This window comes from Mastigoproctus giganteus, chromosome 3 (assembly GCF_048544385.1).
Source record: "Mastigoproctus giganteus isolate SK-2022 chromosome 3, ASM4854438v1, whole genome shotgun sequence".
Lineage (NCBI taxonomy): Eukaryota > Metazoa > Arthropoda > Arachnida > Uropygi > Thelyphonidae > Mastigoproctus > Mastigoproctus giganteus.
Genome location: NC_143577.1, coordinates 45,490,429 through 45,514,727, shown reverse-complemented (window position 1 = coordinate 45,514,727; position 24,299 = coordinate 45,490,429). Strand labels below are relative to the sequence as shown.

The 24,299-nt window shown below is 35.4% G+C and overlaps 1 protein-coding gene across 1 annotated transcript in view; it reads left to right on the top strand.

Moving 5' to 3' along the window:
* su(f) (cleavage stimulation factor subunit su(f)) overlaps positions 1 to 24,299 on the top strand; it is a 189,490-nt gene that overhangs the window by 25,110 nt on the left and 140,081 nt on the right. Inside the window, exons 6-7 of the mRNA XM_090370516.1 lie at positions 1,539 to 1,640; positions 8,779 to 8,905. Of these exons, the coding sequence (XP_090226642.1) occupies positions 1,539 to 1,640; positions 8,779 to 8,905 (229 nt within the window). The remainder of the gene's footprint in view (positions 1 to 1,538; positions 1,641 to 8,778; positions 8,906 to 24,299) is intronic.

The following is a 24,299-nucleotide window of genomic DNA, read 5'->3' as shown; positions in this document are numbered from 1 at the left end:
GAAACATTCTTGGGGGCATCAACCGAGTAAATCTGGTCACAAAAAATGCGTCAAGGAAGTGATGTCATCCGCAGCTTCTGCCAGAGGTGCTTCCCATGCTCCCACTGCTAGTCTGTGTTAAGCACTCACTAGTAGTGTGATTAGAGTGTGTGATGCATTTTTCGTGACTGGTACAATGTCCTTAGGAAGAGGTTAGCAAAATTCAAGCTAATAGCCTAATTACCCATTTGATTGTAGCCATTTGTTGAATAGTATGACGTCACAATTATACTTCCTGCAGTTACTACTGCAGGAAGTGTGATTGTAACAATACAAATATTTGTTATATGACTGCAACAATACAAATATTTGTTAACAAGGATGTTTCACATAAGACCATCAATTTTTATTTTTGACTGGTACCACATCCGCTTTCTTCTTTTTATTTTTTTTGTGAAAACTAAGTACAGAGAGCCTACTGTTTGGTGAAAATGAAAGTTAACACACCGTGATAGTTTTCATTATGTTTTTATTATCATCAGTCCTGCCATAGAGTATTGTGCCTACATCTAGTTATCTCTAAGTAATCTGTAAAGATTCTTTTTCCAATTACATTAACTAGTAATCTCTTTCTTAGTGAATAATTTTACCTTCTTTGAAATGGTTTTGAGAATTCAAATTTTGCTGCATATTTTTTCTGCAGATATTTTCAAGGGCATTCAGTCAGATTGGTATCCATAATTTCTGCTTGTTTTTCATTGCATGTAATTATATGTGTAATAACTAATTACTGTTTTAATTTCTTTTTAGTATTTTCTGAAAATTGCAAGCCACAGATAGTCATTTTAATTGTTTTTATTTTTTAAAATTTTTTCTCTCTTCAATTCAGCTCATTCATAATATTGTTTACTTTCAGCATCTTTTTACTTTTGGAGTTATTTAAAAAAATGATAATCTTACAATTTGCATTTAACTGTTTGGATACAAAAATTGAGATGAAGAATGTTACTAATACGAGAAGAGAACGTAGAAATTCAGGTGGTGATTTTATTCAGTATTAGCAACTCAAGATAGGAAACATTTGCTTAGAAGATTAGAGGCTTTTATTATTTTCAACATGTAAATATAGTTATTATTAAAATGAAATAACTAAAAAAACATGTTAAATTATTTTAAACATGTAATAGAGTTCTTTATTATTTTAAACATGTAAATAGTCTTACTGTAAATAATTGTTTTCTAATTTTTATATTCCATTGCAAATGTAGTTATCTTTCTCATTCCTTTCCTCCTTTTAAAGAATAAACCTTATTTTAAAAAGAAAATAGACAAGATTTAAGTAAAGATCGCAATAATATAAATAATTACAAGTAAAGTAATTTGTTTTACTGAAGACATTATGAAGCGAATATTGGACAAGCTCTGAAGTGTGTTTCTTTTATATGCATGTGTAACATTAATCCTTAATATATTTTTAAGGGCATGTCATTCTGTAGTGTTATGCCTTTTTATCATTTTTAATGAGAATAGCCACTTCCAAATTGTTATTCTTTATTTAGAGAGAAAATGGCTCAAGCATATGATTTTGCTTTAGATAAAATGGGGATGGATATCTTGTCATATCCTATCTGGAATGATTATATCAACTTCTTGAAAAGTGTGTAAGTAAAGTTGTTTTATAATATTACTTTATAATTACTATATATTGGTATAATAAAATTAAAAATAATTAAAATTTTTTTCTTCTTCCTTGGTAAAGAAAGGCTGTTGTTGATTGCCAAAAAAAAATCCAAATCACACCAGATGTACATTTACCTGATGGGTTCTGTGTGTTACAATTTTTGTATTATATATTTCTGAGGTGCTTAATTTTTAACACCATAATCTAGGAGTTTCTGATTAATGCAATCAACTACCAATAATGAAGCTGTGTAGAAATTTATTATACTTATATACTGGATGGTCCTAATTGGGTTGCATCACTTTGGCATATATATGGAAAACAGTTGATTGCACAGAAATGAAATTTAGAACAGACAAGGTAGGCAGTGTTGGAGGGAATGGCATGAATAAAAAAATTGGTTCCATAAAGTGCACTAAGGAGAAAAACTGTGGAAAGCTAAGCAATAGGTCTGTTTTGATTGCAGATAGTACTATAAGACTTAACATTCATCAGTGTGGTGAGGTCATAAATATACTGTAATTAGAATTGCATTATCACTTGTAACATTTCCTCATGAAATGTCCTCAGTATGCTTCTTTTAGGATTTTTGTTGTTCCAGTATATTTTTTCCTTCAAATAAACTCACAAAAATCACATGCATTGAGGTTTGGTGAATGAGGTGGCCAAGCAGTTGGGAACATACAGAAAATTGTGCAGTTTTTGGGAACTTCACTAATGCAGCTGCATTACTGGATGATCAATATATGGTCATCCACATGAAATTCACTATGCTAGAGCTGCATGATCCTTCAGTATGTCTCATGATGAATTCTTGTGTCATTTCTGCTACCAGGTGTTCTTACAGTTCTTTTATGGACATATCATCAGAATCAGAGTACAGGTTGCATAATTTGTCTGTACAGTGCCATCTTCTCTTGTGCCATTTTACAGAACAAACACATACATGCACATGCGCGCACACACATTCTCTCTCTCTCTCTCTCTCTCTCTCTCTCTCTCTCTCTCTCTCTCTCTCTCTCTCTCTCTCTCTCTCTCTCTCTCTCATTTATTCTTTTTCCACATTTGGTACTATTGGTTTTTCTAAATTTTGGTTCTGTGTGATTAAATTTTTTCCTTACAAGCCTTGAGTGACGATTTAATTATAATTATCTTCCACTTTTTTTTTCTTTAATTCTAAATACTTTTATGAATGATATATTTTTTAAAATGAAATTATAAAATAGATAATGAAAAGGCAGTTTAAATCCTGATAGCCACAAAAACATAAGAGAAGGTAAGGAAGTTCTACTTTTCATCAGTGAAACTTTTTTAATTTCCTTTTTTTTTTTTTCTTGGTTCTGTTGGGACTGCAGTAACAAAATCCAGAAATGAAGAATCTCAGTTCCACTTTTAACTGCTTTGTTTTGAAAAGTTCTATATTTTATTTCAAAGAACAAATAACGAAGCAGTGATCATATGGATTGAGGTTAGGTGATTCCACACAGTTATTTAAAAAGGACCAATTCTCACTAACTGAAAAAGCTAGTCACCTTAACTAAAACTGTTTTTGTGTCGCCCTTACAAAAAATTATATATATATAGCTCTATAACAACTTATTGTTATAGAGTTAAGAAATTAATCTCACCTAGATGGTAAAATATGTGAGCATGCCACATTATTTGTATGATGCATGATTAAGAAGAGAAAATAAAACATCTATGGCAAAATTTTATCTTCAGTCAAGATAAAAGTCAAGCAGTTTGTTTAGGCAGTTCATTACATGCAAAAAACAAAAAATGATATGGGAAAAATAACTGTAATCTCTGTTTCAAAATTATTCATGAAAACAAAAGGAATTATAGAATAAAATAAAAAAGAGGGAAATTTTTTTATTCTATAATTCCTATAAATAAAAAAAATATATATAATATAAAAAGAAAAGAATTTTTTTTCTTTTGCTGTTTTAACTTTTAGTTGGTTTTAATAGGCTAGTAAATAATTTCAGAAAGTTATATTTCAAAATAAAAATAGTGTTTTTCCTCTTTCCAGTGGAAAAATCATAAGTGGTTCCAGAAGATACATTCCCCCCCCCACCCAACATCAAAACATTTGTATTCCTATAAAAAAAAAAAAGGCTACCCCCCTTCAAATCAGACTGATTCGTTCTCTTCAAAATGTATGCATTATTGTGTATACAAATGTTATTATTACATTGTATTAATTATAAGTATTTTAAATAAACTTCTTTTACCAACTTCTGCTTTATTTCTTTTTTTAATGATCACAGAGTCAAAATATTTCATATTTCACGGCCAGATTTAAACTCGTGGCTCTAAGGTATAATAAGTATAAGGTCCTTCCCCCTCCACAAAATAATAATAAATTAAAAAGTTTTAAATTAAAAATAAATGGGCTGTACAATTAAACATGCACAAACGTAACTTGCCTTTTTATAATGCATGTAATATGCATTATAAAAGGCAAGTTACGTTTGTGCTTATTCTTTATTAACTTAAGTTAAATGATATATTTAAAATCGTAATCTATAAACTATATGTATGTATATCCCAGAAATTATTCTTTGCATATTCTTTGGTTTTTGTAGGAAGAAAAATAAAAAAAACAAACAAACAATATATAAAACAAAAATTAAGGAACTATAAATTCAAAAGAAAAAATTCAGACTATTTGTGTACGCAGCTTAGTCATATCAAAATCTCAAATTATATTATCGAACAATAAGGTTTGAAGCTTGTTGCCCTTAAAGCATAAAATGCTCAGGGAAGAGAGTTTTCTTTGGAGCATTGTTGTTTGATATTCATTTTTTTCCCCCCTTAGCCTGCTTAATGATCTCTCCCCTGAAACAATCAAAATACAGCTTTGATGTTAGGAAATACAGACTATATTTTGTCTTCAATTATTATATTGTATATATCTTGGAAAGTAAAAATTTTTTCTAGATAATTTTTCATTATGTTCAGGTGATAGTGCTTCATTTCTCCATAAAAGTTTTCATCTATATCTTCAGGGTAATCTTTCATTTGAAGTTTTACATTTTTGTCAAGAGCTTTGTCTGATTGCTTGAAATTTAAAGGAAATGAAAATTTCCTTTTATTCTAAATTTATCTCTTGGGGAAAGTTCATCAGTGATCTCAGATACATTTCTGCCATTAATTTGTTTTTTTCTTATCCTTCTTCTCTTATTTACACATTGATAGTCTACATTTGGCAAATTTTCTTTGTTCAATTTCATTAAAATTTTCTGGTTTCTTTTAAGAAATGTGATAATGAGGCATATAATTTGGCACATGTATTTAACAATGTTTGAGTATCTTGTAAAGTTTTGCTAGTTTTGTGGAACTCCTCCAATATACAGTTTCCTAGTATAAGTATGAACGTGAATTCAAATTCCTCTATTTTTACTGAATAATGCTGGCTTCTCTCTTGGTAACACCATTTTCATCATCCTGAATTTTATTTAAAGCATCATTAATTGAATCATAATTGTTCACAATTGCTGCAGTAGGTCTGGCATGTGTTTCTCATCTAGTATCAGAAGAAAGGCATTTTGATGCTGCAGATTTAGAACTCAAATATGATTTTAGAATAGTCCACTGTTTTGTTAAAGCAGAGAGAAATGTATATATTTGCTGTGTGAAAGCGAAAAAATTCACTGTGTCTACACAGCAATCAACTGCAGCTCGACCTATTATGTTCCATGAATTTTTGGCATTTTTTTTTGAAGGCAGAGTGAATGCTTTTGAAGTACATATTTCCTTTCACAGAAAATAATATGTACTTCATACAAAAATTTTTCTCAATTAATACAGAAAGAATTTTGTGTAAACCAAGTTTGTATTAACGAGATTCTACTGTACCTGGATCCTTATTGAAAATTAGGTTAAGGATATTTGTCTCCCTTGTGCTTTCTCTAATGTGTTGAAATAAATGGCAGTTATCTAGGATGATTCAAGAAACTATATAAATTACAATAACAGTTAGCTAAATAAATAAAAATAAACTTAAAGCAGGAAACAGTAACTTCATCGACCAGATCAGAAACCTAGTACACGAGATCCTTGCATAACAAATTCCTTTATTTTTGAAAGGAGCACTGCTAATTGAAAAATCATTTAACTGAATTGATTTTTCCCTTAATAAATGATATGAAAGGAGATATGTTCCTGACATTTGCCAAGTTTACCTATTTCACTAATAAAATTTTCCTGTGCAGATATAATATGCATTTTTAACTCTCTTCTCAACCTATATTGTGAACATACTGTAGTTAATATTACAAATAGTTTTCATATTTTAAAATAATAACCAAAATTTGTACTAAAAAAATCAGTTGTGTATTTCAGAATAAAAATTACACTAATAAAATAAGTTTTAGATTAGAACATATTTAACTTCAAGACTTTAATATGCCAAACTTATTTTAAAAAATCTCAGCACATGAAAAATATATCTTAAAAGTAAATGTTTAATTGTTTAAATAAAATTCTTTATTTTATTTTTTTAAATCTTAATATCATTCTGGTAAATGTGTTCAACCAGTGTTTTTCTGCTTTTTGTTTGTTGATGTATTGCTTACAGTTCAGGCCTTTTTTGTTAACTTATTCCCCCCCCCCCATAAAATTTTTTCACAGGATATAGTACCTTGTTATATTTTTTCTACAAATTTGCATTCCCTAAGTATATTTTTGTTATAATACCTGTTTGTTATTGATGATGACTGACAAATTAAAAAACATGATTACTGCAGATTTAACATATTGATATTTAAAAATATATAGATAATTTTTCATAATTTTTCAGTAAAGCAGATTTCACATACCTCTGAAAGTACTTAGCAATTGTCCCGGGGATACATGTAAAACTGGTTGAATACCACTGCACTAGAGGAATGTCTATGTGAAATATAGTATTCATTTTAGCTTTGGGTTTTCTTGTTTTCTGTCATTGAAAGTTGAAAGTGAAGGAGTGCAGGTTTAGTTATTAGATAATATTTGTTGCCTTTAAAAGAAAAACATTCATACTTGCATTAATTATAAGGTTAAAATAAATGTTATTAAATGTACAATTTTAAACTATTTTTAACTGATGTATAAAATGTATTGGGGTTAATTAAATGTTCCTATTAGCATGTAAATATACATTTAAAATTTGGTACATTTAAAATCAGATTTTACTGATCTGATGCATATTATTTGTTATTATTATTATTATTATTATTTGAATAATTATAAAGAATTATCATGTGCCAGAAGAATATAAAAACTTTTCAGTGCTATATTTCCATCCATTAAGCAAAATACATTTATTAAATATACTGGTAAAATAAAATAAGTACTGTTATGTTTTGAAATTCTACTTCCAGTTTTTTGTACCTGTAGTGGAAGAAGGGAAAGGGAAAGGAAAAGAATTTTAGTGGCTTATTGCCAGTGTCGTAACTAGAAAAAGTGGGCCCCCTGAAAATATTTGTTTTGGTAAAAATAAAAAATCCTTAAAAATTGCTCTGGAAGCAGCAGCTATGCTAATATCATTTCATCTCTATTCACTGCAGTTTCACTTGTGCTGTACAGCTAGCTAACAATAAACATGCTTCGTGTGAAAAAAATTATTGTTCGTAAACATGGTAAATTTTACCATAAACATAACTAAAAAACTTGCATTTTTATTCAATTAAATTTTTTTCTGTTTCGGGCAGGAGGGCAGTGGGCCCCAGTGGATTGCATTGGCTGCACTGGCATAGTTAGGCCACTGCTTATTGCATCCTGCTACAATCCAGCACATTCACTAAACCATAGGGAAATAGTAGGACAGTAAAATTCTTTTTCTTTTCTTTTTCCCTTTGCAAATGAAGAACTCTAAAGGCATGGTATCAAAACATACTGTACTATTGTTTTAATGCTGTAAGTCCATTCTGATTACCCTTTGTTTAGCTGGTGGAATTATTGTATTAAAAAGTTTATCTATTCAACTAAGTGTGATAATTCTCAGTAATTTTAGTTCAACAGTTACTTAATGATCACACCCTCGTTTTTTCAAACAATTCCACAACCCATGTTTAAAACATAGCTTAAGGTGCAGCCCTCTCAGCTTTTTTGTTCTCAAACATTCTTTTTTTGTGAAGTCAATCCCATCTTTTGGTCCTATGCTGATGACATTTCTCCATATTTACCTATCTATTCCAGTAATGTCAATCTTTTCAATTCATTGTGTTTAGCCTAACAACTTATTTATGACTTCCTGGGTGTTATATGGAACCTTTGATGCATATAAACCCCTCAAAGACTTTCTGAAATCTCTTTCTTACAGATTAGAACCTAGTATAAAGTAATTCCTCCCATAAAGCATATTAAATTTTTAGGTATATGTTTGGATTCCAAACATCTCTTCTTGATTCTTTGCACAAAATTTCTTTCCGCCATTCTCACAGCCTTTTGGTTTATGAAATGTAACCTTGCTGTCATTCATAATCCAAACCATTCAGAAATACTTTTCAATTTGTATTCTACCTCACTTCCTTGGTCCCACTGATATGGTCTTTCATCTCAAAATTATCTGTTCTGTCTATCATGGCAGCTGAATATTTTCTCATCAGCTGGTTAAATGCCAAGCTTGGAATTCCTGTTCTATTATTTTGACATAAGAACTATACAAATTGAAGTCATGCTTGTTACTGTTCACTAGCAATACCAAGTTATCTAATGTTTGGTGTCCCTAATCACCAGCCCAAATGACTTCCTCAATATCCAGGCTCTTCAATGGAAAATTTCACCCAAGACTACCATATAGCCACTTCATTTCTCCAGCCTAAATTTTACAAATTAGGAGATAATGGAGAAACTGAAAAATGAAGAATGACTTAATGGAGAGATTAACAAATAAAGAATTTATATCCTTCATTGGTCTGTCTCTCCATTAAGTACTGCACTCATTTTGATCTTGACTGGTGCCTAGCTTCATAGCAACATGTATAGCAAAATAATTGTAAACTCACTCATTTAAAATTTTACCTTCAGCAGATCTGGTGTCTTTAGTTTCAACAGTTATTTTACATCTTAGTTTAAAGTTATATTTTCAGTAACATATCACTATAATTTTTTTTTTTTTTTTCCCTTTAAAGAGAGGCAGTTGGTTCCTATGCTGAAAATCAAAGAATAACTGCAGTTCGTAAAGTTTATCAAAGAGGAATTGTTAATCCAATGATAAATATTGAGCAGTTGTGGAAAGATTATGTTACCTATGAGCAGGTAGTGTTATCTTTAGTATTTGAAAATTTGTAAAAATATTATTATTGTATTTTAAAACAGAATAAAGTTGCTGTAAAATAATGCAACCCAAACTATATAATTTGTTAGTTATAGGAACTCAAGAAACATCATCATCATCAGCCATTTTCAATCCACTGCAGGATGAAGGCTTCTCCAGCAACTTTCCAGTTCCTTCTGTTTTGAACACTGGCCATCCATTTACTACCCACAAACTCATGAATTTCATCTATCCATCTCCGCCTTTGCCTTCCAGGTTTTCTTCTAGCTCCTCTTGGGTACCATGCTGTTATTTTCTTAATCCATCTGTCATCATGTCTTCGAGCTATGTGTCCTACCCAAGATCATTTCAGTTCTTTAGTTTTGATAAGAATGTCCTTTACTTGAGTTTTCTGCCTAATCCATGTGTTTCTCTTCTTATCTAATAGTCTGATTCCCAATATAATTCGTTCCATTCTTCGCTGTGTAGTTCTCAGCTTCTCTTCCATTCTTTTGGTGAGTGCCCAAGTTTCACTTCCATAAGTCATTGTGGGGAGTATACATTGGTTCATTATTTACATTTCAGACAAACTGGGATATTACTCTTCGGTATGTGACTATATTTCTTGAATGCTATCCATCCAAAATTTATTCTCTTGACTTCCAGCCATTTATCATTATTACAGCTAATAACTTGTTCCAGATAAGTATATGACTCCACCTTTTCAATTACTGCTCCTCCAATCATTATTTCCCTTTCTGTGGCATACTTGTTCACCATTACTTTTGTTTTAGCCATATTCATCTTTAGTCCAAAATCCTTACTAACTGTGCATAACTGATTAAGATTTTCCTCTAATTCTTTGGGATTGTGGCTAATGACCACAATGTCATCTGCAAATCATAAATGGTTTAAGTACTCTCCGTTCGCATTGACTCCTTTCTGCAACCAGTCTAATCTTCTGAAAGTTTCCTCAAGGGCAGCAGTAAACAGCTTTGGAGATATTGTGTCTCCTTGTCGAACTCCTTTCTCGATTTTAAATTTCCTACTGTCTTTGTCTAGTCTAATAAAGGAGGTAGCACTTGCATATATTTTCTTCAAAATCATAATGTGTGAGTATCTATGCCTTGTCTTTCCAGTGCCCAAAACATTGTCTTATGCTGTATGGAGTCAAATGCCTTTTCATAATCCACAAATGCCAGGCATAATGGTGTTTTATATTCATTTGCTTTCTCCATTAGCTGTGATATTACGTGAAGGTGATCCATAGTTGAGAATCCTGTCCTAAAGCCAGCTTGCTCTTTCGGTTGATTCTCATCAAGTATTCTTTCTAATCTGTTAGTAATGACCTTTGTGAACAACTTGTAGATGTGGGATAACAAGCTATGGTCTATAATTTCCAATTTCTGATTTATCTCCTTTCTTATGCAGCAAAACCATGATTGCATTATTCCACTGCTTAGGTGTCACACCTTTTCTAATGCACTTTGTGATGAACCTTGCCAGTTTTTGTGTTACGTCTCTTCCTCCCAATTTTAACAACTCTACAGTAACTTCATCTTCCCCCGGGGAAGAAACATATATAATACTAATATGTTAAAGTATTTCATAACAATTTGTCATGCCGCCATCACAAAAGATGTTCATAGGTACCATAGCTGCCCTCGTAATGGGAATCGACATCGATATACGGTGTGCTCTTTTCTCTAAGCATACATTAACCATCATTGTTTCAAGGAAACTAGCTCCAATGGCTTACTAGGAGCTAATAATGCAGTTTGAAGAGACTGAATTAAACAGTTAATTCCAGAAAGATGGTATAACAGTCCATATTGCTAAGGCGGTGTCATTTGGATGATTAAACGTTTTCAGTGTAACGCCTGCAACCTTTTATCATACTGACATGTTATTTGTTATTTTCAGAATATTTTGTGACTGTGAACATTACTATAAACATTACTATCAAATGATATTATGTCAAATTACATGAAGTTTGTAGCTTCTAAGCTATTCCTAGTGAGGACAATAATTAGTGCTCTTTGCTACTCTGGTTACCTATCTTTGAACCTTCTCTGGATTTGTCTTTTTATGGTACAACCTCCATGTCTAAATGCAATAGTCTAAGCAGAATCTCACCATTGTCTTATATTAGTGGAATTATGATATTCTGCTTCCTACTTGCAATGGTCTTATAAATCACTGGTAGGATAAGCCAGTAATAAACCAGATAGGAAGATACTTTATGACATTGGGCTTGAATTTCAGTAGCTTGTAATTCTCATTGAATGCACGAGGAAAACAGTTGTTCCAAAGAACAGAATTTGAAGGAATAAATTAAGTTAGGTCAGTGAGTTTGGAGTGTAACTATGAATGGACATAGACCAGTTGTACATGTTTGGACAGATTTTGGATGGAAAAAAGGGGTAAAATTAGAGATGCAAGTTCAGAACAGTTTCTCATGAAAATATCTGTAGAAAAGGCATGCTACAGAAACTGAACATCTGTATATGCGAGATGGGGGGATTAAAGTACTTTTAAAATATATAAATGAAGCAGATAACTTTAAAATATGGCTTATGCAAGTATGTAACTTATTATACTGTATGATATGCAATTATTATTATTATTAATTTTGAAGAAATATTCAGAGAGAAAGACATTTCTGTTAAAAGTTTTGCAAATTATGATTTCTAAAATTTTCAGGTATGTTTCTTGTGCTGCTGTAAGTATCAGTGCAGTTGTTTCTGAAGCCTTAATTGGAAGTGTATAATATGTATTTTATCTTCATATACTTCTTTATCTGAGGAACTTTAGAACAAGTCACTATTGTAGATGAATATTTGCAGTGTACTTTTCTTTTGAATTTACATTGAACACGTAATGGAGCCATGTCTGAAATAAAGGTCCAAATTTTAGTTCTCTTCAGCAAATTTTTGAGAGCGAAACAAAGGCGTTGGAAAAATGGGAATTTGAAACAGTCTGACAGTTTCTGGATTTACAGTTGAGGATTTGATATTCTTAAGTGTACTTATGAAAATAAGTTCCCACTTTGTATGCTGTTAATAATCAGATAAAGGTTTGCAGTAGGCTTAAGAAGCACATAGGACCTTATAGATCCTCCTGTCAGAAAAGTGGAATTTTATTTCATTTATTGATTTTCACAAAAGTTCTCAATTTACGAAAAATATATTTAATTTCTCTCTCTTTTTTGTCATACATACTATGCCTAATGTTTTTTAACAAACATTAGGCATAGTATGTAGAAGTAAATTAGGTCTTTAAATTAGATGTATTAGTGACTTAAACTTTGAAATTGCAAATATTTAGGAAGAATATTGAGAATTGATTTGTGGCTCATGTTCGTTGTCAGTTTATGCAACATCTGTTCACGAAACTGCTCTCTTCTCAAGATGTAATGATCCAGTGCAGCTCACCTGGCTGTTCATTATCTTGTATAGTGGTATTCCTTTTTCTTAGTCTTGTATTATTTGACTCTTGCTGTTATTAATTGAATTATATTCCTTTGCTCTTTCACTGATGTGTGTTTGATTTCCATTAGGTATAGTATTAGAATGGCTGAACAATGTACGGAAGTAGACTTTTTCTGCATATGCAAAAAATAGAAAAAAATTAATAATAAAAAATACACTTATTCTGTAACATATATTAGCAAAAAGTGTTCATCTAGTTCTGCCTTGAATTATACCAAATTCTTCTCAACCACCTGGGAAAACTTATTCCATTGATCTACAACTTGCTGCCCAAAGGTAAATTTTATGTGATGCAGCCTTCTCTTCCCTAAGACTTTATATTTGTGTCCACAGGTCTTGTCTCTTCTCCCAATGAATTATACCTCCCTCTTTAATTTTACTCATCCCCTTCAGGACCTTATACACCTCATTGTAGTGTGTACGTTCTAAGCTACTTCTTATGAAAAAAATCATTGGTGCTCTTTGCTACTCTTTACTCTTCTTTGAACTGTCTCTAGAATTGTCTTTTATAGGTGCAGCCCCCATGTCCAAATACAATATTCTAAGTGGAATCACACCATTGTCTTATATAGTGGATTGATGATATTCTAATCACTACTTGCAATAGTTCGATAAATCATGTGCCTTCCTGGCTGCCTATTGTGGTATCCTGCATTATGGTATCCTTATAGTATTTTTTAATAACCTCTAAGTTGTTTTCTTCCTGAACCATCTTTAACTCCTCCTTAGCCCATCCAGCCTGTAAGTTACTCCTGAATTTCTGTTCCCCAGATGCAAGATCTTGCATTTAGAAATTGCTGTTCCCCACCCTTCCTCCAGACAATGTATACAGTTGAACTCATTTATAGCAAGAGTTCAACTATTGGGTATGCAAATGCTCTCCACCTCTGGGGCCTTACCTGTGTGTATCAAACAAAAGAAAAGGTTTTGAAGGGCTACATTTTTTGTGTGTTGGTATTCAACTTTATTAGTGTTGTGCTGGTATTGGTGAGTTTGGTGTCATTAAATATGTAAGACATGGGGGTTTATTTTTCAAGAAAAAACATTATGTGAGACCTGTGCATCTAAGATCATTTTCAGACATTGATATATACTCTAACTACAACCAGTGTTCCTTCAGAGATGTCCTCCAGCACAGCTGTGATTTCAGCTCTTTAGTAATATGTGGTTTATTCCTGTGGACATTGTCCTTCTCCTGGAAACCCCCACAGAAAATAACACTGGCCAACATGATTTCACCTCCTAATATTTCAACTATTTGCAGTCAGTTTTTATGCATAAATTTTAAAAATAATTCTTAAAATTTCACATCACTTCACACTTCGGCCAGAAACCAAGTTATTGGAGTCTAACAATGCCTTCCATGCACTGACCAGATATGTCAACGAGGTCTTTCGTCATCGCTGGCATTACTGACAACCTCCTCCACACAGCAACTGATACCCAGCACCAGAAATTCCCAGTCATGAAACTGCAAATTGGGCTCCTAACCCACTCTTACTGCTTGCCTAGGGTCTACCACTGGGTGGGATGATCCTTGTGGGGGCACCCAACTAGGAGCCCTGCTGATGCCACTCCATAGTTTGGTGTGGGATTAAACTAGTTGCACAGCTAAACTGTTGGCTGAGGATCTAACGTGGGATTAGAGCCTTGGCTCTCTTGCTGGTCCAGAATCCTCCCCTGGGCGGGATTTCGGTCTCCAGGAAAAATTTGGTACTGAAGACCTTTGCTGACATTGACTCATCAATATAGGAAGGACTATGTGCCTCTGGCTCACCTGCTGGCCCAATCGATTTGTTAAGTTTGTTAAGTGGAATACTTTCCAACACCTGTTCACAAGCTGTGCATCCAGCCTAATCAAGTGGAGCTCTTGCTGCTAGAATGTCCTTCTACCTCTACTGGCTGACCGAGTACCCTTGTTCCCTGGTGGGATGACAAATAGCCATTGTGGCGATCTCTGACTCCTTAATTTTAGCTTTACCTGTTCTCCTCCCCATACCCACAGTCCTCCTTCAGGACTCCACAACTGCACTTAGCACTCATCTTGCTCCTTTTCGCCCTTTTCACCTTACACTCTGCCATCCCCTGCTGTCTTCCCTGTCTCTTCTTTGCTCTTTCCTTGGCCCCTCTTCACTCTCACTGCTGCCCTTTCTACTTCCTGGCCTGACTCCTCGTGCCAGTGGACAGATGCTGGGAAGCTCCTTCCTGGTGATTGAGCCTCCCAGTAACAATGAGGCCAGTCAAACAAAGCAAACAACACACTACTCACATAACCCACACTGCCCACATTGACTGGCTTTGCAATGTTGTGCAGCATCACAGAGTACTTAATGCGGACTTGTAGGAAACCACAGGAACTGCATAACAATAACACTTTTTTTCTTTTTTTTTTGCTTTTTTTAGGAGCATTAACAACTAAGGCCATATTGCGTTGGGGATATGCGGTGGTCATTCCCTGACCTTTCTGCATCCTCCGTATTTGGTGCTCATGGGCTCGAAACCCCTGTCTAATCAAGAAGCGTGTGCTATGCACTGCTGCTCCTGCCCACCTGGCTATGGAGGTGCCAACAGTAACACCATGTCCACTGTATCACTTCACAATTTTAACATATACAGGTTTTTGTGTTTGACCATTATATTATAATTTAGAGAAGTAGAGATGACACTGATCTGTTGTATTACATACAAATAATATGGTTTGCATGTGCTCATAGATGCAATAATGTTGAGAAAGGTGAATATGTTCAACCTTGTCTGTCTTCCTCCCACTTCTTTCAGTAATGGAAAGGACATTTGTAGTGTGGGTGTGTACAGTTTATCTGCGTATCTATTGTGTATTTTTTGCTTCTTCTGTGTCTGAATCACCCTGGTAATTTCTGCTACTTGTGTGGACGATTTACAACAAAACTCAGAGGGTAGAAATTCTACATATTCTCTGTATTTTGGTTCCAAGACTGGCAATCAGGAGAAATCAGGTCATATATGTGCTGTATTACCTGCACAACAAATCTGAGGGTGTGGCTAACTGGGAAAATTAAAAATATGCATTTTGCTGTTCCTATGGTGCTGGAGTTCTTAACCTGGTGCTTGCGAGCACCATTGTGCTCTTTAAAAAATAAATTTCTCACAACCGATCCTAAAATAGGTGCTTTGCGAGCACCTTGGTTTAAGCTAAAAAATTTATATATAAATCTTTGTATTTAAAAAAAGGTGCTTTCTATTTCTCAACTTGATTGCGATATTCTACAAAATTTCATGCCAATCTTCGCTAGTAAATCCTTTTTTTTTGTTAGTGATTGGAGGAAAATTATATATTTTGTGATGTTTTAATCTCAAAAAATTGTCAAAGTGTCAAACTTTGACCATAAAAATTAAAAAATTTTTTCTTATTAATTATTGTTAATTTGACATTTATTTAGTAAGAAAAATTTTTGCAAAATACTTTGTTTGAGAGTATGATCATTGTTGCTGTAGTGTCACTACAGACTGAGGATGCTGCCTTATGCGATTCTCAGTTTCTGGTTTTAACATTTTAGAACAGGTTTCTGCTGGGTTTGCTCAGTTGCCTTACTGCAATAGGTACCGTATGTATAGTGCTGACTTTAGAGGTGATGAAAGTGTTATAGTAAGAAACCTTTTGATTTGTGTGCAGATGCTTAAATGTATTTTCTTTTAACAGATTTAACTAAAGATATTAAACCCTTTCAGAATGGATAAGTTTTTAAAAATAAACCGAAATGAACATGATCAGGTAAAAAATGATGCATTAACACTACCTTCGCAGTCTGATTTAGATGTACATGTTTCAAATGCAAAGAAACAAAAATATAAAAAGTATGCATTTCAGCCTCTTTGGAATATGATTATTTTGGTAATAGATAATAGTAGTGGAACTGCTGTAATTTGCTTATTATGTCAGGTGTGTTTGGCTGTTTATTGGAAGTTGAATTGTGAAAGACATTACCAAACATGCCATAGGCATTTTCAGGGAACTACCAATTTAGTGATATTAGAAAAGCTAAACTTCAAGAAGAAAAAAAGAAACTTGAAAGAACAGAAAAATATTTTAAATTTAGGTCAAGCAAATAGTAGTAAAGTGTTAGCGAATGAAGTTTCACTTATTTTATCAAATATAATCGCAAAGAATTCATTTCCTTACGCTAGTGGTAAAATAATAAAAAAAATGTGTAGTGTCATCATTAGAAGTGCTTGATAGTGTCTTACTAGAAAAACAGAAAGCTACCTTGATTAGCTCCTCCAAAAATAATTCCTTTGAGTAATGATGCAGTTTCAAATTGAATTCATAAAATGGCAGATGTAATATTCAATTAATTATTAGGTAGAATCGAAAGTTGTGTATTTTTTTCCCTGGCACTTGATGAGCTGACTGATGTTTAGGGCATATCACAACTCTATCTTTGTTCGTTTGATTCAACATGATGACAGCTGTGAAGAAGATTTTTTGGCTATTTTGCCACTTACTGGTCATACAACTGTAAAAGATGTATATGACGCACTTAGGAAATTCCTCACAGTGCACAAAATTTGATCTGAGGAAACTTGTGTCAGTTGTTACCAATGGTGCACATATAGGTAAAAACAGAAACCTTATTGCTTATCTTAATAGAGATGAAAGGATATCTAATTTTGTGCATTCATAATGGAGAAATTATTTTCAAAAGTTTGGCACAATCTTTTCAAAGTCAAGGTTCACACTGATAAGGTAATAAATATTAGCCCCCAAAAATTTTAATCGAGGAATATGATTCTTGTATGTGTAATACGGCTTCAAAATTAATTAAAAAATATATTTTTAATCTTTAAGCAAAAAAATTTATATTTTAATATATGGTGCTCACGTATTGTAAGCTGCAAAATCTTGCTCGCTTAAAGCAAAAGGTTAAGAACTCCTGCTATGGTGTGATGAGAACTGTACAACCACATTGACAGTTGCTGTTTCTTCATGACAAAAATATCAGGAATATCCAAAAAAAAAAAAAAACAAACAGCATCAAATATCCTAACATATCATTTGCAATAAGGCCATGTAATGAAGACCTGCTGATACCATATCCTTTAAAATCATAGGATGAAGAGAGCAGGGATGACTATAGCAAGCATTCTTGTGTTGCAGATTTGCTGTGCTGTCCACTTCACCAGATCTGGACTACCAACCAGAAAGTTATAATGTGCCACATTTGCAAGGAAAGTTGAATGACTCTTTGTGATTTAAACTTATCTAAAGAGCAAGAAACCCTTTGTTATAGGTTACAACAGTGGAAGTTATTTGAAGCAGGAACTAAAATTACAGTATGTTGAAAATGTCACAAAATATTTTCAAAATATTTCATTTTTGAAGATGGTATGCGTTTCTGTAAATATTAGTGTCTTCTAAACAAACGGGGCATTGAAAAAAAATCCTAATAAATGGTGTATGTTTATTGATGCCTCAAAATTAAAAGTGTTGCACAATGGAAATGCATTCCCATCGGTTAAGTATGTACAAGATCCTGAGTGCAATAAATTATCATGACTTTGCTTAGAATATCTGTGGTGATCTTAAGGTAATTGGATTATTCACACATGGGAAGTTTCAGAAAATACTGTTGTTTTCTGTGTTTGTGAGACAGTTGTGCAACAGAAAAACATTATACTGTGCAGCAGTGGGGAAAGAGGAAGGAATTTTTACCAGGGAGAAGTGACATAAAATTATGAAAGAATTTTGTTTATATAAAGAAGGAAGTGGATTCTGCTACTAATGTTTCCCAATTTAACAGACACAAGACTGAAAGAAGAAATTTTCAAAGGTGCTGTATTTGAAACAAAACTACAGTATACCAAACTAGCATCTGGCGATCATTTAAAGCAGTTGTGTATGGATTTCTTGGAAGAAGGAAAGAAGATAATTGTGAATTATAATCTCTTCTTTATAATATTGCAGTATATAAGCTATTGAATGTCTGAAAATTCATTTTCTTCATTCTCATCTAAAGTTTTTTCTTCAGAATTTGGGTTGTTTTGTTTGTTTGTTATTTGGTTTTTAGGAGCATTAGCAACTAAGGCCATATTGCTCCGGGGATATGCGGTGGTTATTCCCTGACCTTTCCGCATTCTCCATATTGGGTGGTCATGGGCTCGAACCCTGGTCTAATCAAGAAGCGGGTGCTACGCACTACTGCTCCTGCCCACCTGGCTACGGAGGCGCCTCAGAATTTGGGAAATGTAATTGATGAACAAGGGGAATGCTTTTGTCAGGACAATGAAAAGTGATATCGACATTGCTGGAATACTGCCATGATGGGAGATTATTACTGGTTTCTTAAGAGGGAAAGCAAAATAAACTATAAGAAAAGGTCTCTGATTTCAAACATTTTTAAGGAAATGGAATATGTGTACAGTATGTTTGATTAAAGTATTTTAAAATTATTAAGACTTATTTTTAAGATGGAATATATATTATTGTATGATATTTTAAATAGGTCATTCTAAAATCTAAAAGTTACTAAAGTTTTCTTATATCTCAATATGTGTGTGTGTGTGTGTGTGTGTGTGTGTGTGTGTGTGAAAGAGAGAGAGAGAGAGAGAGAGAGAGAGAGAGAGAATGTTGGCATTTTCGGAATTACCAAATATATACCTGACAGTTGAAACATATCTGTATGTCGGCGATTTGGCAATCTTATGCTACTTACAAAACATGCATCTCATTGAAAGGCAGCTTCAAGGAACAATTAACAAGCTTGTTCATTGGGCAAAAAATAATGGATATAGACTTTCAAAACAAAAAACAGCAGCAATTCATTTTTGCCATAAACTGAATTTATATCCTGATCCAGACTTACATCTTGACTATCATCCAGTTACTTTTCGACTAATTCTGGATAAAAAACTAAGTTTCTTAGAGCATATTAAACATATTCATACAACCTGTCTAAAGAAGCTGAATCTCCTCAGGGCAATTTCTGCTATGTCATGGGGTGCAGATTGGTACATGCTGCTACACTTATACCGGTTGCTAATAAGATTCAGATTAGGTAGCAGTGACCCCAAGTTAACATAATTTTGTTGTTATTCCAGGGTGTAACCACAATGAAGGTAGTGGAGAACAAAAAAGAGGGTGGTGAGTTAATTGTGTAGTCTGACATGTTCTCTGAACAGTGCAGACAGGCTGCTGGGTTGCTTGTGGGGCTGCTTTATCAATGATATACAAGAACTTTGTCAGCAGGGACAGGGAGGTGATTAGCCCACTGTATAAGGTAATATAGACAGCATCAGTAGTTCAAGTCTGGAAACCTCATATTAGGGAGGATATGGATCAGTTGGAACAGGTGCAGATGAAAGCAACAAGATTAGTTAGGAGCAAAAAAGGATACTCTTTACAGAGAAAGAATTTAGTAGCATCTGGAAGTTAGACATTTGCTAGGAGACTTGATTGAAATGTTTAAGATTTCAAATGGATTGAGTAAACTAAATGGTGATGCCATCCTCACTCTTGTATAATGCACATAAGAGGATGTAAATTTAAATTTAAAAAAAAAATGGTTGTAGGTCAGACATGTGAAATTTGATTTCAGTGAGAGTGCAGTGCAATTGATTGTTGGAACGAACAATCACTATATTGATTGTTCGTTCCAACAATCAATATATCACCAAACAATCATATAACCAGGTAAACCTGGTTATATAATTGTTTGGTGGTGTATGTTACTGATTTTTTGCATTCTACAGATATTCTTTAATGTTATATAAATAGGTAGGAAAGATTAAGGTTCCATGTAATTAATAATTTTATTATTCACTTTGCATGAGGTTACTAACCTGAATATCCAGTAATCTGGACAAAAGTTTTCAGTACTAGCCTCTTCAACCCAGATAAAGCAGGTCTGATTCAAGGAAAATGTACAGATTTGCTAGTGGTGGGAAGCATTACATATATCAGTAACACAGTATCAGTTATATTGTGGCACTTGCAGAAGGGTTTGATTATTATATTCATATCAGCCATTTGTCATTGTGTATGTTGTGTCTGGGAGAGTTACTGAACTAATGGAGGTGATAATAATAGTGAAGAAACAATGCAGTGGACGGAGAATACTTAAATGGAGGGGGGCAGCTATTGCTAAAGAGGTAGATTGTCATTTTTAAAGTTGTTTTAGAGGTGACGTAATGTCTAAAACAGTGAATTTGGAGTCTCAGACAACTGGTAGAAGTGGTTATACGGAACCCAACTCTCTTTAGAGAGTTGCATAGTCTTGGTAGACTTCTTTGGTAGAGCTGCTGTTGCTGCTCACAGCTAGAGTGGTTGTCCCCTCGACGTGGGCACCTGTACGTGGTGAGGGGACCTCCCAGTGACGCTGCTGGACTTCCAGACTAGCATCACTGGGATCCAACGCCCACAGCCCAGGTTCCAGGCTTACATCAATGGAATCCGGCGTGTTTGCCGTGCGCTGCGACCCGTGGAAATTCGGAAAGGGGGATCCTGGTGGTTGAGGGGCCCAGCTTCAATACACCACTTTGGCCCCTGCTTCGACAAGACGGGTGGTCCTGGAAGGCCCGGCTAGGATCAATCGGCTAGTAGGTTCGCCTGCGAGGGTCAACCGTGTAAATGCCACGCCCCTAACCTCATGGTCCGAGGGACAGGATTCAGGCTGGCGGCGGTGCGGGTATAGTGTCTGGGTAGCCCTGGTGTCCCACTCCCGAGCGCATTTATTGCATGCCGGGTAGTGGGCGTCCCTTTGGGCTCCGTGGTGGGTGGGGAGCCCGGGCACTGAACAACTAAAAACCTATATGAATCCTGATAAACTTACTTCTTCAGGGGCCCCAACCCGGTCCCTATCTGAAAATACAGACGGAGAGACAGATAGCATTATTGCTACAAAGAGGCAGCGAACAGAAATATCATCTGGGCCTGTTCCAAGATTTTTAATTATTCATTCTACCACAGAAAAACCGATTGGCAAAATGTCGCCCTTCTTCATACAGAAAGGGTTAGATGGGTTAGCAGGGTCACCCAAATCGGTTAAGAGGCTCCGTTCTGGAGACCTCTTAATTGAAACCAAAACTGACCGGCAGTCTGAGCAGCTACTCCGTGCAACATCAATTGGAGGAATACCCGTAACAGTAACACCACATAGAACACTAAACTCATCGAGAGGTGTCATTTCGGAATGGGACCTTCTCGATGTAACCGAGGAGGAAATCTGCTTGGAACTGAAACCTCAGGGAGTTATAGCCGTCAAGAGAATTAGTGCGCGTAGGGATGGGAAACTTGTTAAAACCAGGAGTGTTATCCTGACTTTTAACTCTCCCAAACCTCCTGATGAGATTAAAGCTGGCTACATCAACTGTCCAGTGCGTCCATATGTTCCCAACCCTTTACGGTGTTTTAAATGCCAGAAATATGGACATTCTCAAATGGCCTGCCGTGGAGTCCTTGCATGCGCTCGATGTGGCGCAAAGGACCACGAAACAACAGCATGTTCAGCCGAAAAACCCACCTGTATTAATTGTGAAGGCGAACACCCGGCCTATTCACGAGCATGCCAGAGGTGGAAAGAAGAAAAAGAAATTCAACGGCTGAAGGCAGAGCTAAACATATCGTATCAGGAGGCAAGGAAAGCAGTGAAACCTGTCAACATCAAAAAACCTACCTACGCCCAGAAGGTAGCAGGGAGGTGTTCCATTGGAACTCAGACGGACATGTCCATCCCTCCAAAAGAATCATTTACCCCTATTGCACGTTATCTCTTATGCTCCCAAAAACCTGCACAGAAGGACCAATCAGCTGCCACTCCTATATCAGTACCTCCTAATGCTCCACAAATAACAAAATCTATCACGAAAGAAAAGAATAAGAAAGGGGAAATACCACCTACAACCCAAGAAAACATGGATGTAGAGCAGAAGGAGGTACAAGAAAACTCAGTTTTGGAGCTCTTTGCTGAGGAGGAAATGGACACTGGACAGCGTCCGTACTTCCCCAAGAAGGATAAATCCAAGACTGAAAAAGGTAAGCCCTCAGCACCTTGGAAGCCGCCTGATGGACCCACCAAGCCAAAATAATGGCTAAATTCCTTCAGTGGAACTGTCGTGGATTCCGGCGAAACAATGATGACATCAAGGCCCTTCTGCAAAAGCATGAGCCAGTCTGCTTTTGCTTACAAGAGACATACCTGAAGCCAAATGAAAACCCTTCGCTTCGTAACACTACCATCATTCGAAAGGACAGAACTGACGATGGACCTGCTCATGGGGGTGTTGCTATAATTCTGGGCAACCATACCCGATATCAAACTATTGCGCTCACCACCAACATAGAAGCAGTAGCGGTTTGCCTTACGGTAGGGTTCTTAATAACAGTCTGCTCAGTATATTTGCCACCTGGGGCTGATATCTCCCAGAGAGACCTTGATGATCTCATTGTGCAGCTGCCTACGCCTGTCTTACTCCTGGACGACTTCAATGGACATAACACCCTGTGGGGTAGTGCAAACGTTAATGGAAGGGGACGTGTCATAGAGCATGTGCTCAATGACAATGACCTATCCCTTCTAAATGTGGGAACTAACACCTTTTTTCACATGCCTACCCGTATGTTCTCTGCTATTGACCTCTCTATATGTTCCCCCTCTCTCCTTCCTTCAATCACTTGGGAGGTAGAGGAGAATCTTTATGGGAGTGATCACTTCCCCGTGATAACCAGCCTACTTAAAGTGACGCCATGTTCACCTTTTAGGTTACCACGGTGGAAGATTGATCAGGCTGACTGGAACACCTTTCAACACCTGGTAGACTTTAACATCAGTACAGTCAGTCGGGAGCCTATTAATGATGCAGTGGCGTACATCACAGAAAGCATTGTCCATGCAGCTGCAGCTACAATTCCGAAAACATCTACCCGGTTTCCGCCATTTCCAAAACCTTGGTGGAATACTGAATGCACAGCAGCAAAAAAGGCACAAAACAAAGCTTGGGGGATATTCCGACGATATCCTACCATAGCCAATCTCTTAGCCTTCAAACGTGCACGCGCGAAAGCGCGATATATTCGTCGTCACAGCCAAAAGGAATCGTGGGTCTGCTTTACATCCACCATTACCCAGTCAACCAGCAGTAAAGCTATCTGGGACAAAATCCGGAAAATGAAGGGTAAATATACATCGCACCCTTCATCGGTCCTGGAGTATAATGGATGCGTTATTGCAGATCCAACTGCAATAGCCAATGCACTTGGGGAGACTTTTTCTGCCGTCTCGTCAACATCCGCTTATTCCCCAGAATTTCTGGTCTGGAAAGATAAATGTGAAAAGCAGCCAATTAACTTTAAATCAAGAAGGTCTCATCCCTATAACGGGCCCTTTACCACTGAAGAGTTAGAAACAGCTCTAACTCTTACCAAGGCAAGTGCTGCCGGACCAGATCTTATCCATTATGATATGATCAAACATCTGTCTGCAAAATCCATGGACCAACTGCTTTTTCTATATAACAGAATATTTAAAGAAGAGCAGTTTCCGGATTCCTGGCATAAGGCAATCGTGCTTGCCTTTCCTAAGCCAGGAAAGGATCCCAAAATCCCAACGAACTACCGTCCTATTGCTCTGACTAGCTGTCTGTGCAAAATTCTGGAGAGAATGGTCAATGCCCGCCTTATCTGGTATTTGGAGGCTAATGGGTTTCTCTCCAGGTTTCAGTGCGGCTTCCGTAGGAATAGGTCAACTTTGGACCACTTAATCAGGCTCGAGACTTCCATTCGAGATGCCTTTTTAAAACGAGAACACCTGGTGTCAGTGTTCTTTGATATGGAAAAAGCGTATGACACAACTTGGAGATTTGGAATTTTAAAAGACCTCTATAGCATCGGCCTTAGAGGTAATCTCCCCAATTTTATTAAGAACTTTTTATGTCA